Source organism: Urocampus carinirostris, chromosome 18, assembly GCF_059441175.1.
Source record: "Urocampus carinirostris isolate Australia breed hairy pipefish chromosome 18, RoL_Ucar_1.0, whole genome shotgun sequence".
Classification (NCBI taxonomy): domain Eukaryota; kingdom Metazoa; phylum Chordata; class Actinopteri; order Syngnathiformes; family Syngnathidae; genus Urocampus; species Urocampus carinirostris.
Window position 1 is genome coordinate 3,450,894 of NC_142366.1, and position 14,081 is coordinate 3,464,974.

At 39.3% G+C, this 14,081-nt stretch overlaps 1 protein-coding gene across 1 annotated transcript; it reads left to right on the forward strand.

The window, feature by feature from the left end:
- The first annotated feature begins 568 nt into the window (after positions 1 to 568).
- On the forward strand, positions 569 to 5,895 carry LOC148348044 (uncharacterized). Its single transcript, XM_088322275.1, has 4 exons — positions 569 to 837; positions 5,298 to 5,405; positions 5,472 to 5,573; positions 5,652 to 5,895. The coding sequence occupies exons 1-4, from the start codon at positions 643 to 645 to the stop codon at positions 5,736 to 5,738; spliced, it is 492 nt and encodes a 163-aa protein (XP_088178401.1). The 5' UTR covers positions 569 to 642; the 3' UTR covers positions 5,739 to 5,895.
- The last annotated feature ends 8,186 nt before the right edge of the window (positions 5,896 to 14,081 follow it).

Below are 14,081 nucleotides of genomic sequence, written 5' to 3' on the forward strand. Positions count from 1 at the left end.
TAAAACAAGTTAACTACAATTGTATGCTCTCTCTTAATCACAGACATACTTTTCTACCACAGACTCTTTAAAATCTCAGCAGTCTTGATTCACAGGCATTTCGGAGGTGCGCAGTGGGAAGAGAGGGAGAGATAGACTGGGCTGAATCTGAGCTTAAATAACCCAGTTATAAATATATTTATTTGGCCTGTCGAATAAATGTTGATGTCCGTCAAATTCCCGAATATATGTGCCAGTAATCGGCCTGCCTGAAAAAAGGTGGACCTCTAATGTAAACAGGAAATATCTTAAAATCGGTCTCATTTTTGGGAGTAATGCTCTTGAACCTTTGCTTTCTGTTCTGGCAGATTGATATGAATAATATGTGTATTAATTTGTACAAAATAAAACTCCTAGTGATTTATATTCTCATGTCAGTATTGTTTTCATATTTCTCGAGCAATGGTGCAGTTTTTAGAGCATGTTTTTGTCAGCGTTTGCTCCGAACCCCCACTATGGGAAATAAAGGGGTGGTGGGTTTCCAGGAAGGGGGAGGAGAAAAATGTTAGCGTGGGAGCAAATTCTACCGAGTCCAGGACTTGTTTTGAGCCGGCAGATTGACACAAAAGGTTGTTCACCCCTCGCTGCATTCATTCTCCAAATATGATGCCGCTGCTACTGCTTTTGGCCTGCTTCGGGGGAGCTTTTTGGGGGTCCATTGAAGCCCAAGAAGCTTACGATCTGCTCCCAGAGGACTACAAGAAAGGTGTGGATCTTGCGTTGGAGCATCTGAATTCCCATGAAGGGGTGCAGCACCATTTTCGCTTCTTGAGGAGTCTGGAAAAGTCCGACGCAGAAGTAGGTGTATTTGAGGGCAGGCGGGGGTTGAAGGTCACCCCCATGTTATTTGTTTAATCTCATTTTACTTATTTTCTAAAGTCTTCTTTGCACATTTTAATACACAAAAATAATTTACATTCTCTTGTGGGTTGGGTTTCGGTGCCCTGAATGTATTGTAACTTTGACTTTAAGTTTTGTTACATTTTAAAGGGGCAGTGTGTAATATTTAGTGCCTCCTGGTGGTACCAAAATTTGAATTCAGTAAAAAAATAAAGGAACTATCGTACCAATGTTTATTTTTATTAAAAAGGAAGATTGGTGGAGAAATTTCAAAACTACTTTTACAGAAATACTACAAAAAAAAATAGTACTTTGTACTTTAATACTACAATAATTTGAAAAATACTCCAGAAATATTATTACAGAAATACTACAAAAATGCCACTACAAAAATACTACAACAGTAATACTATGATACAAAAATACAACTACAATAATATTTAAAAAAAAATACAATTACAAAAATACTACAATGTCAATACTTCAAAAATGCTACTATAGCGAGCAGAGAGAGTGGGAAAGGTGAGATGGCACAACATTCATTTGGACAGGTAACTTAAAATTAGTTTTACCTGGTTATATCAGTATCAGAAATTATTTCCCCCCCATTTTATTAACACTCCACTTATTGAAACATAAATATTTTGTTTGTTTGTTGTACATGATTCAATTGTTTGTTTGTTTGTACATGATTCAGATTGAATCGTTTCTTGTACATGATTCAATTGTTTGTTTGTTTGTACATGATTCAAATTGAATCGTTTCTCCGGCGCCGTCACGAATGGCAGCCACTCCAGCAGCTCCCGTGTTATTTTCGATTGTTCTCAGTTATTTTCGATTGTTCTCAGCTTAGGGATGCTGCTGGAAAAGTGAATTTCCCTTCGGGGATGAATAAAGTATCTATCTATCTATCTATCTATCTATCTATCTATCTATCTATCTATCTATCTATCTATCTATCTATCTATCTATCTATCTATCTATCTATAGAAATACAATACCACTACAGTAATACTTTGATAAATAAACTACAACCGAAATATTAAAACTGAAATACTATTATGAAAAATACTAAAACAAAAAAAAATTCCAACAAAAATACCTCCAAATATAAAAATACTGCTATTGTAGTACTTTAACAATACTTCTGCAGAAATACTACAAAAATACCATTAAAGTTATACTTTGAAAAATACTACCACAGATATATTATGACAGAAATACTACAAACATACTACTGCAAAAATATTACAACAGTAATATCACAAAAAAAAAATAGTGCTATTGTAATACTTGAAAATACTACAGAAATACTACGAAAATACCACTACCAAATATTTCGGCAGAAATCTTACAAAAATAAAACATGTCTTACAAAAAAGTAAACAATGGGAATACTACAAAAATACCACACAGATAGTAAAGAAATGTTACAAAAATACTAGTACGGAAATACGATTGCATAAATACTTCCAAAATACTATTAAAGTAAAACAACAGTAATACCACAAAAAATGTAACCCTTTGAGATTTTTGTGATAAAGGGCTATTGAAATAAACATGACTTGACTTTTACATAGTGTAATCCATACTACGAGTCACCACATTGTACTCTGAGTCACTTGCCTTTGCCTGCACCAAGACAACACAGTGCCATCTAGTGGTCAGATATTATACACTGGGACTTTAATAATAGCTTGCTTTTATAAAAACAAGCAATTATTAAAGCCCCAGTGTGTAATATTTGACCCTTAGATGGCACTGTATTGTCTAATGCATAGGAAACCCAGTGCCAAATGATCACGGTCTAGCAGCCAGATGCCAGACAAACATGGCGGTGACTGCTAGGTATGTATTCCACTAAGTAAAATAAATACAAATTTCTCGACCTATGATTTTTTTTTTATAAAATTGAACATAGTTATGTATTTTTGCGTAGTTTTCAAATCAATGGTTTAGTGAATAAAAGGTTTTTGTACCATTGGGTTAGGAGGCACTAAGTATTACACCACGTCGCTTGTAAATTCTAAATTGAAGTACAATTTAAGTAGTCTTTTGGTTCATAGACAATTTGGACCACGGGTAGGCAACTATTTGGAGTGGGTGGCCGCATTGGGTTCAAAAATTTGGCCATGGGGCCCATCCTGGAGACCATTTTTTTCATGTATCAACAAACATAAATTTACACATCTACATGTTATATTTCCTTTTATTTGATTTTTAAATAGATGGCTTTTATCCAATTGGTTTTGAAACACTTACAATTTAGGAAAAATACTATATTAAGTCTTTGTTTTAAGCACTAAATTTAATAATTAATTAGTATTTTTTTTTTCTCGAATTTTTGTATTTCTATTTTTTTCTGGAATTTTGTAGTATTTCTGCAGTAAGATCTTTTGTAGTATTTTTGTAGTATTTTTGTTCGATTTATGCAGTAGTATTTTGTAGTCTTTATTTTCTGTAGTGGGCAGCATGGCGGAGCGGTGGTTAGCGCATGTGTGGCACAGTTCTGAGGTCATGGGTTCAAATCCAGCTACCAACCTTTCTGTGCGGAGTTTGCATGTTCTCCCCGTGCTTGCGTGGGTTTCCTCCGGGCACTCCAGTTTCCTCCCACATTCCAAAATACATGCATGCCAGGTAAATTGGCCGGTCAAAATTGTCCCTAGGTGTGAATGAGCGAGCGAATTGTCTGTCCCTGTGTGCCCTGCGACTGGCTGGCAACCAGTTCAGGGTGTCCCCTGCCCACTGCCCGAAGATGGCTGGGATGGGCTCCAGCACCCCCGCGACCCTACTGAGGATAAGCGGTGCAGATAATGGATGGATGGATGTATAGACTTGTTTATTTGGTTGTAAACATTGTGATATTTCAGGTGGGTGGGGCTTAGTCTAGGGGCATGAATGAATTCCTGCGGTGTTCAAAACGCTGAAGAAACCAAGCTTTCATTTCTGCTAGTTCGGTGTTAAAATGTCGTCATGTTGTGTTTATGTACCAGAATCGTTGGAAAAACCTTACTGATCGTAAATTGAAGTTTTACAGGATCCCAGGAGACACTCTTCAGGAAAGAAAAAAACAGAGTTGTGAATGCATTCAAGCAAAGAGATTTGACCGAGGCACTCATTAAATATTGTTCGGTTTTCAGCACACACTTCATATAAGTTAAGATAAATTAAACGTTTATGATTGTTGCTATTGAGTCTATATTACTTATTATACTGGCAAAGTATCTTTTTATTTTCTTAACTTCAGCTAACTGATGGTGTGTAGCCTAAGTTCATTTCAGAGATGCTCCTGCTAAAAAAACAAAACAAAAAAACTATAAGGCATGAATAGTTAAACTTAAAAGATAAATTACTTGGATTGTATGCCCAATGATTGTTTGCAATGCGTGCCTGTTTTTATTTTTGACACACGCAGTGTTTACAAGGCTACTGATAACATTTAAGCTACCACCTAAAATAAATTAGCTAGATATTTTGCATAATAAGTAATATAGACTCGCTAGTATATAATCATAAACGTTAAATTTCTCGTACCTGATATGAAGTGTGAGCTGCCAACCTGAGCATTTTTTATTAGTGCCTCGGTCCAATCTTTTCTCTTTAATGCATTTACCACAACTCTATTCTTTTTCTTTGATTATAAGTGTTGGCTGGGTTCCTGTAAAATTTTACAATCACTAGTGTGTTTTCTCCGATTGTGGCACACAGACATACAACTTGACAACAACTAGGATCTATGACAGCTTTCTTTTCCTCTGACCTCTGACTAGCGCAAGTATTCTTTTGCCTCTAGGCTAAGCCCCACCCACAGAATATATCACAATGTTTACAACCAGATGAAAGAGTCTATGAGATAATACTGTTATAAACTTTGAAAAATGTATCCATGTGGACCAATATACACATCAGGACTGTATAAATCTACTGTACCTCCCAAATATTTTGAAATAATGTATATATATATATATATATATATATATATATATATATATATATATATATATATATATGTATATATATGTATATATGTATATATATGTATACCACAGCCATATCCCCCTAGTGGGAGGTGGCTAGAGACATTTTTGACTCCTTTTGGGAGATTGATTCAGAGGAGGGGATTCCCAGCCCCCTCGCTCAACCCAACTGAGGTGTTGGGAGTCATTAGGTGACCAAAGCCCCCAATTCCAACCCCTAATGCTGAACGCCAAGCAGGGAGGCAACGGGTACCAATGCTTAAGTTTTAGGTATGACTCGGCCGAGGCTTGAACCACAACCTCCCAGTCTCGGGGCGGGCGCCATACCCCCAAGGCCACCGAGCTGGTGTTCCAAGGCCACCGAGCTGGTGTTATTTTTTAAATATTTTTTAGGATTATTTTGAAATAATAATCCTGGTAATTTTGAATGTTTTTTTTCAGTGTGGCTTTGATGTGAAATATTACTATCACCACTTTCAACTGAAGCCCACCCGTTGTGCGAAAGGACCCTCATCCAGGAACCAGACATGTCCTTTCCGGAATGACAGAGTCAGTCAGTTGTATAATTCTTGATGATATTCAATATTCAGTGTGATCTTATTTATGTCATTGTAGCCTCTAATGGACTGTGCAGTGTGTTACAAGACCCAGGAAGACCAGATCAGACCTGAACCCACGCCTTACGTTCACTGCATCCAGAGGCCCAGGCTCACTGCAGTACAAAACCTGAAATATATATAAATACTCTTGTAGTATTGACAGTTGATAACATTTTCTTTCTTCCTGAAATTTCAGAACATGGTGACCACTCGGACAGAACACTGCAAACAAATGAACTACAACACCGGAGGTTTGACGCTTTTAGCAGTGCAAATGGATTAAACATGTTGTGGAAATGACAAAAGCCTGCGATAAGTTTGATCATGTAGAATGCTTAATGCTCATCTTATAGCTCACTTATATTTTTCTGCACAGTCTAGTGTTTGTTTTAAAATTTTATTCTGCAAATAAAAAAACTGTAGTGTCAAATGAATAAGGATTATGTGTACCCTTTATTTGTAGTGTATAGTAATGTAGCGAATTTCGCTGACCATTCAAGTATTTGAACAAATAATTGTTTGACCAATTCAATTGAAGAGACGAGTTCATTCTTTTAACTCGTCTCACCTTTTTGAAGCACCACATATGTTTTTTAGACAATCCTAACAGGTAAACAGATGAAAAAACTTTCAATTATTCTGAAGGATTGGCTGCAAAACAATTTTAAGATCATTCTTTTCACCGTTTTTGATACTTTAATGAAGACACACAGTCTCAGATTTAAGGAATTTTCTTTACTAAAACTCTACATAAGGAACTTGAATAGATCAACAAACAAAACAAGGATAAGAAAATAAAACAAAGAAAGATAGATGTGGGGATCTTGGCTAGCACCATTTAGAAAAAAAAAATAAACGTCGTAGGCTTTATTTTTTACTGTAGATAGAACTGAAGGCACACCAATCGATACGTGGCAACATCAGATGAACTTTAGTTTCTCATACCTGCCAACCTGTGCGTTTTTGCTGTAGAAAGTACGTTTATTAGGCATTTTAAGACGTGTACGACGTACAAAAAAATCTGTACGGAAAAATGCAAATTTGTCAATTATGGTTACCATCCGGTATACACCAACTATCACGAAACAGCAAATCAATCAAGTCAAACGAGTTCACCGCGGAAACATCTATCTCTGTATCGTTTTTTTCGTTGCAAACGAAGCGAGCGTTTGATGCTAATGTGCGCATGCGTCTGCCGCTGTAGTGCCTAATTTCGACCCCCCTGCAAAATCCTCCGCCCCTCGCGTGAACGCGCATTCTGCTGCGCTTCTGACAATAGCGAACATGTTCTCTGTAATAAGCTTATCAAAACAATAAAGCTATTGTCAGAAGCGCAGCAGAATGCGCGTTCACGCTTTGAAATTTAAAATACAAGCATCAATGGTTGATATTGTGATTTATAAAATAGAAATTCCAACTAAGTTTTTCCTCCCAAAAATATCTTTATTTACAAATTGAAATTTAAAGTGTTATTAATGGATATTTTAGTTACGCTGATAACAATTGTTCCTTATTTTTTAAATTTTTTGTTTTATTATTAAGAATATGTACAAAATGATACAACGAAAGACATGTACAATATAACATGTTAAACTACATAAATAAACACGTTTGAAAAAAAAATATGGTGTAAGATTATTTTGTATTTTGTAAGGGAAAATACGACAGTTTGTAAGGACATGGAGCCGTGGCGTTGTAAGGACAACGCCATGCCAACAACACAGTTGACAGGTATGGTTTCGGTTCAATGATGGTAGAGGCTGGTCCTGGTGTTCTAAGCAGGAGAGCTGCAGTCTTCAAGTCTGTGGGCCCGGTCTGGATCATTATCACTGCAGGGCTTAGAAGCGGTGGTTCTTGGCTGGGCTGTCCTTTCTGTGTTCTGGGGCTCTTTCTGCTAGAATTGGTTTGCAGCCCAAGAAGCGCGCAGGTTTGTATGGAAACCCAAGAGTTCCATAATTTAAGTAATAAAATAAACATTGAATTTGTAAAAACTTCCTTTTAACAAACAATTCATAAAAACGGAATCAAAACGGACATTTAATAAATAAGAACAGCCTTTTAAAATAAAGAACTTATAGAAAAACATTTTAACATTGTTATCATAACTGAATTTTACATAATTGCAATGGTTCCATTTAAAAAAACAACAACATTTTTAATAAAGTACGTGTTATTTAAAAAAACCTTTTACCAATGCCTTTGTGTATTCCCAAACGCTGTTTTGGCAAATGCTGTTTTGCCAAAGCCTGGTTTGCCACATGGCATTGTCTCAGCTTTGCATGTGCTAGGATTGGCTCTGCAAACAACAATAGACTAAATAATTGCACAAGTTGTATTTGATCTCCGGGCCATTTAGACTCATGAAAAGAGTACAAATATGGCTCGTGAACTATGGGTTTCTGACCCCTTACAGACTGTTGCTCGACAAATATTTCTCCACAACGCCATGCCAACAACACAGTGCACAGGTCAAAGGTTATGAAACAAATGCTCGAGTGCATGACATGTTTGAGAGTCAACACAGAACTTAGTCAAGTAGAACGTTAATTCTATCATGGTTGATTCAAAGAGCCAAGCAGTTGGACCTCAGGAATGGAAATTTCAATTGAATGACGGATGTTGTCAAGTCCACACCATAATCATCATTAACCTGAAGAAGAATTCATTGTTTTACACATTAAAAGTTAAACTTTGTAGAGTTCCCAAATGTGCATCTAGTTAAAAAAGAACGGTGCAGCATTAACTATGAGAAATTAACTCTCGGATTAAAATGCTTTTAAATTCATAAGGCTTTTAAAGCTTGATTATTAAAAAGATAGTGGTGACTAATTCAAGCATGCACAGAAGAGTGATGATATAAAGTGTATATTGTAGGGGTGCTGTGATAAATAAAATGTGTACAAAATAAAGTGTAAGATTATGCTTATGTTTTACTCTTAACAGTAAAGAGTAAACCAATTAGAATACTGTGCCGTTTTTTTAAGCCAGCTATCTGGCTACCTCCTTAGCTTTGTAGCAAGCTATCTTCCTACATGTTAAGCTATTTATCAAGCTATCTAGATAGCTTTTTGAAATTTTTGCATTCTATATAGCTAACTTTTTTTTGCCAGTTATCCAGCTAGATTTTGGCCTCCTCTCTAGCTCAGTATCTAGAATTTTTCTATCTATTTAGTTGGCGTTTTACTATTTTAGCTAGCTATCTAGATCCCTTTTAGTTTTTTACCAGTCTTCTTTTCTGGCTAACTATGAATTTACTTTTTTGCTATTTAGCAGGCCATCAGGAACAGTTGCCATTTTAAAAATTCACGTCAAACTGGGTGCCTTGTTCGCTCATTAGTAACAAAAAGTCGCTCAACACTTGAAAATGTTTGGAGACCCCTGCTCTACCTATTATTTATTAACTTTCACAGCAACCTGCCTCGTGGACTGAGGTGAAAATAAAAACATTTCTATACATTTTGCACCTTTTATCCTCAGTAGGGTCACGGACGTGCTGGAGCCCATCTCAGCTATATTCTGGCAGTGGACAGAGCCAGGACATCCTCAACTGGTTGCCAGACAGTCCCTCAGGGCACACAGACAACTCACTCACTCACTCATAGGGACAATTTGGACTGGCCAATCGGACATGCACGTTTTTTAAATGTGGGAAGAAACCAGAGTGCACAGAGGGCGGGGTGAGAACATGCTAGTTGCGGTAGCTGGGATTGAACCCTCGCCCTCTGCATCGTAGGGCTGTGCAACTCCGAAAATAATAAATTTAACAAAATTTAAGTCATTTTATCAACAAAAATAATAAACATTTATAGTTACTTACCGTGAATACTATTCTGCCATTCTGAGTGGCACACCAAATATAAATGGCAATTTTTAAACTCTTGTAAGACAGCACCCAAAATCTGTGTGCGCATATAATATAATGTAGTCATCAATTTTGGTATTCAGAGTAGCAACACTTATTCCAAGCATTTAAAAAAATAGTTTAGTAAAAATATCATCCCATTGCAGGTTTTCAATGTGATCTGCTAAGGCAGGGATGTCAAACTCAATTGCACAAGGGGCCAAAATTCAAAACATACTTAAGGTCGCGGGCCAACCAGGATTGTCACACACCAGAACGGACACAGGACTCAATTGCATGCGTTTCTCAGGTTTTATTGAAAGAGAGTGACATTTGATTGCTTTATCCGAGGACTGGCAAAGAGCGGAATCGAGCAAGGCGGGGGTGACACTTCTGTGTCGGAAGAAGGCAGGCGGGAATGGCACGTCGTTAGACCAGGGCTGGAGATCAGAGGCGATGTCGAGTTCATGAAAGAGATCGTAGGCAGGCGGCAGGCAGAACAGACGTAGTCAGGTTCAGAAATGGGTCAAAAACAGGGATCAGGCAGAAAACAGGTTTAACAGGGATGGAGTCGGACAGAAACGCTCACTGAGTGAAAGCACAACAGGTCGCAACGATCTGACAAAGTTTGAACTGGAGACAGAGGCTTAAGAAGGGTGTGGCCACCAATCAGCTTGTCCGGGCTGTTGGCGCCAATAAAGCTGCCACAGGTGTTCCAAATAGGACAATCATGACAAGGATAAACATTTATTGAACACACTTAAACTTAATGTTTTTGGAACATAAATATGAATAAAAACAGACAAGAATATTAAATTGAAACCTTATATCACTTATACAGTATTTATTATTTTGCTCTAAATAAAAAATATCTTGTTAAATTATACAACTTAGAACGTAACTTAAACAACTTAACATTAAAATAACATTCAAATTCCTTTGCTCCTATGTCAATGTATATATTCAAAAAATTAAATACCCCAAAAGATTTTGCCCTCCTTAATATATCTCCTGTCAAAAGTAGAAATCTGAAAATGCAACAAAACCTGGAAATATACATAAAATATGTACTTTTCAAGGTAACAATTCTAATCATTCCGTTTTCTTTGCTCTTATGACTCTGATTTGATCATTATGCTCTGATCGCAGCCGGACACCTGGCATCTTTTTTTGGCAACAAGTTGGTTTATGTTTGGTGTGAAGTCCTGTGTTGTGGAGATTCTCAGGATGGACTGCAGGTGGTCATCAGTGATACGACTTCTGTGTGCTGTTTTGTAATCTTCATCACTGAGAAGAGCTTCTCACACAGATATGTGCTCCCAAACATGCACAAGGTTCGAGCCGCATAAAGCCGGAGCTGGGGCATTTCTGCAGGGATAGAGAGGATGAACTGTGCGGGCCCTGCAGTGGCATACTTAGTCTTCAGTGACCCATTACACTGAAGCTCAATCAGTTCCATCTGAATCTGCGCAGGTGCAGTTTCAACATCAAGGGCAAATTGGTTGTGAAGCAACTCAAAACTTTTTTTTGTGCTTCAAAGTCACTAAACCACCGTGCGAACTCAGCACGTAGTGTGCTCAAATTGTCGGCAAAGTGCGTTTTGGGGAACACTGTTGTGCTGACCTGGCGCAACATCACTTGGCAACAGGGAAAGTGAGGCAAGTTGCATTGTTGCATTTGTGTCTCCCATAAAAGCAGCTTCACTTGAAACGCCTTCACCGCGTCATACATGTCAGTGATTATGCGGTCACGTCCCTGGAGCTGCAGTTTTAAGGCGTTAAGGTGAGCTGTTACGTCAGCCAGGAATGCCAACTCGCACTTCAATTTTTCATCTCTCAAAACGGTGGAGTCTTTTCCTTTTTCTGTCCATGAACTGACAGATTTCGTTGCCGCGCGAGTGACCCCTGCCAACTGGTTATGTTTATATTTATTATAAGTGACCTCGCTACTTCGCGGTTCACTACCGCCGCCTATTCTCGCGACGCGTGATTGGGCTACCCCCGTAACTGGGGGGAGCCCGCTCGTCCGACGACACCAGTAGGCGGCGCGACGACAGGCGGCCGTCCGTGCGCAGCGGGCGAAAGGCGGCGGACAAAAGGCGGCGGACGTGCGCGGGACCCCCGTAACTGGGGAATCCCCCTCGGCCGACGACCCTAGCACGGCGCGCCGTTCTCGTTCCCCGGCGCGCGGTTTCGGTGTGGCTTCCGCTTCACCGCCCCCCACCTAACCCAATCAACTTTTCTCTTCGCCATTGTGAGGGGTATGTTCGGTTACCGGCTAGCTGCATAATATCCTGTAATAGCAAGACTGAATAGACGCGGGAGATGCGCCGCAAGGCAGCCGAAGCGTTGTATTGTGGGATGTGTAGTTCTGTGCAGTATTGTGTTTTCTCCGCGACGAAAAAGGTATACCCTCAACGACATATATGAAGGAATAGGTACTGTGACTAAAACGTCAGAATATGATGTCCAGGGATGAGACGGCATTGTTTATTCACAATTCATCATGGCGGCGCCCCTGTTCGGCTGCGGCTGCATCGGCTCGCAACGTTTTTTTACACGTCGGCCATAAGATCCAGTCTTTGACTCAGTTTTGATGGCGCACAAAGTCGGCTCGAACTGCAGATTAAGATACGATCGCAGTTTTTTTTGCTGGATATGCGATCATCCAGACATCAAGCGCTCGGTGCTACGACCACTCGGGAGTGTTTATTAGCCACGGACTGCTATGTCAACAAGACCCAGCGGCCTACAAAGCAGCGAAGCAGAGTGGCAAGACAGCGGCGTGACCGCCGGACGAGGAAGCGAGGTTGTCGGGCCGGGCTAACAGCTAGGCTAAAGGCTAAACCCTGCAAAACGCCTCTCCCATCCATTTTCCTCTCCAACGTTCGTTCTCTGGACAATAAACTGGACCATTTAACAACTGGAAGTGGCATCGAACCGCGAGATGACGAACTGTTGCGCTAAAATTCTGACGAAGACATGGTTAATCTTATCTATCCCGGCTGACGTTCAAAGAAACTGTGCGGGTCAGATGTATCGACATTTCGTTCTGTATACACGTGTACACGAATGACAATAAAGTAAATCTGAATCTGAATCTGAATCATATTGACGGGCCATTAATAACAATAATGTAAAATGTTCTTGCGGGACGGATATGATTACACGACAGGCCCGCGGGCCGTGAGTTTGACACATGTGTGCTAAAGTCACAAAAAATGCCGGAACACAGCTAAAATTAGCCATTTTTGTTTACTTCTGATAGCAGTGGTTTGTGAATTGTAGAGTTTTTCACATAAAAAGCAGTACATGCATGATGAATGTCCAGGAAAAATAATCAATCTTATGGACCAAATTTGATTGCCAGCAAGAGCCTAGAAAATGAAAATCGTCAAAACGTCATGTTGCAGGCTTTGGCAAAGATTTTTTGCCAAAACAGCGTTCGTAATTACAGAAGGGCATTGGGCAAAATAACGTTGAAATGAAAAGTACTTTGTGAAAAATGATTTTTTATTAAATAAAACCATTACAACTGTGTGAAATTCAATTATGATAACATTTTCATTAAAATATTTTGCCAAAGGCTTTTTATTTCAAAAGGCCGTTTTTATTAATTGGGTGTTTGTTTTAAGGACGTTTTAATTAATTTATTGTTCTTTTTAAGGACGTTTCATTAATTAGATGTTTTTTTAGTAATTGAATAATGGCTCTCTTGGGCTTTTATGGGTTTGACCTTTAAGGTCGCTGGCTCAAAAAAACAGAACATTTTGGTTGATTGCTAAGAAAAAGACCCCTTGCTTTGCTCCTTGCATGCATGCTCGCTGGGTCAGAAATGATTGGTGTCTTGTTAAGTCAGGTCAAGTCAAGTCACATTTATTTATATAGCCCTTAATCACAAAAATGTCTCAAAGGACTGCACAGGATTACAATTACAAAATTACACAATTACCTGATCTTAAACCAGCATGCGGGCAAGGAACAACTCAAAAACCTCAGTGTGAGGAGAAAGGAGAAACCTTGAGAAAGGACCTCACATGTGGTAATCCCCCTTCCAGGATTGACCAGGGTGAATTACAATTAGCATTACTGTACACATAATAGTAAACATTAGGTAAGATGTTGAAAATGTCCGGAAAGTGCATGACATCAATGACGCCCCCAGCCTGCAAACCAGTCCAGAAAGTCTATGACAGCCACGACGCTGCCTCCCGTCTCTGCCAGCTGGTAAATGCAGGGGTTGACATGCTGCAGGTCAGACGCTGGTCCGCTGACCCATCCCAAATCATCCTTCTCCTTCGTATCAGCCAGGCAGGCGTCGGAAAAAGACAGGACAAAACAGAATATGAGGTGGGCATCAATCATATGCTTTGGAATAGAAGTGTGTCTTAATCCTCGATTTAAAAACTTCCGTTGAGGTTGCAGATCTTATCTCCAGAGGCAGGGCGTTCCATAACACCGGGCCCGGATGGAGAACGCGCTTGAGCCTGCAGACTTCTTGGCTCTCGGAGTCACAAGTGGACCGGCCTTTTCCGAGCGCAGACTCCGTGCAGGAACATAGGGGGAAATCAAATCGGAGAGATAAGAGGGTGCAAGCCCATGCAAACATTTATATGTTAATAAGAGAACCTTAAAGTCACATCTTAAGTGGACTGGGAGCCAGTGCAAGTTGGCCAATACAGGAGTAATATGCTCAAACTTTTTGGTCTTAGTCAAAAGTCTAGCTGCCGCATTCTGAACCAGCTCCAAACTTTTAATGCTAGACATCGGGAGACCAGAAAGCAAT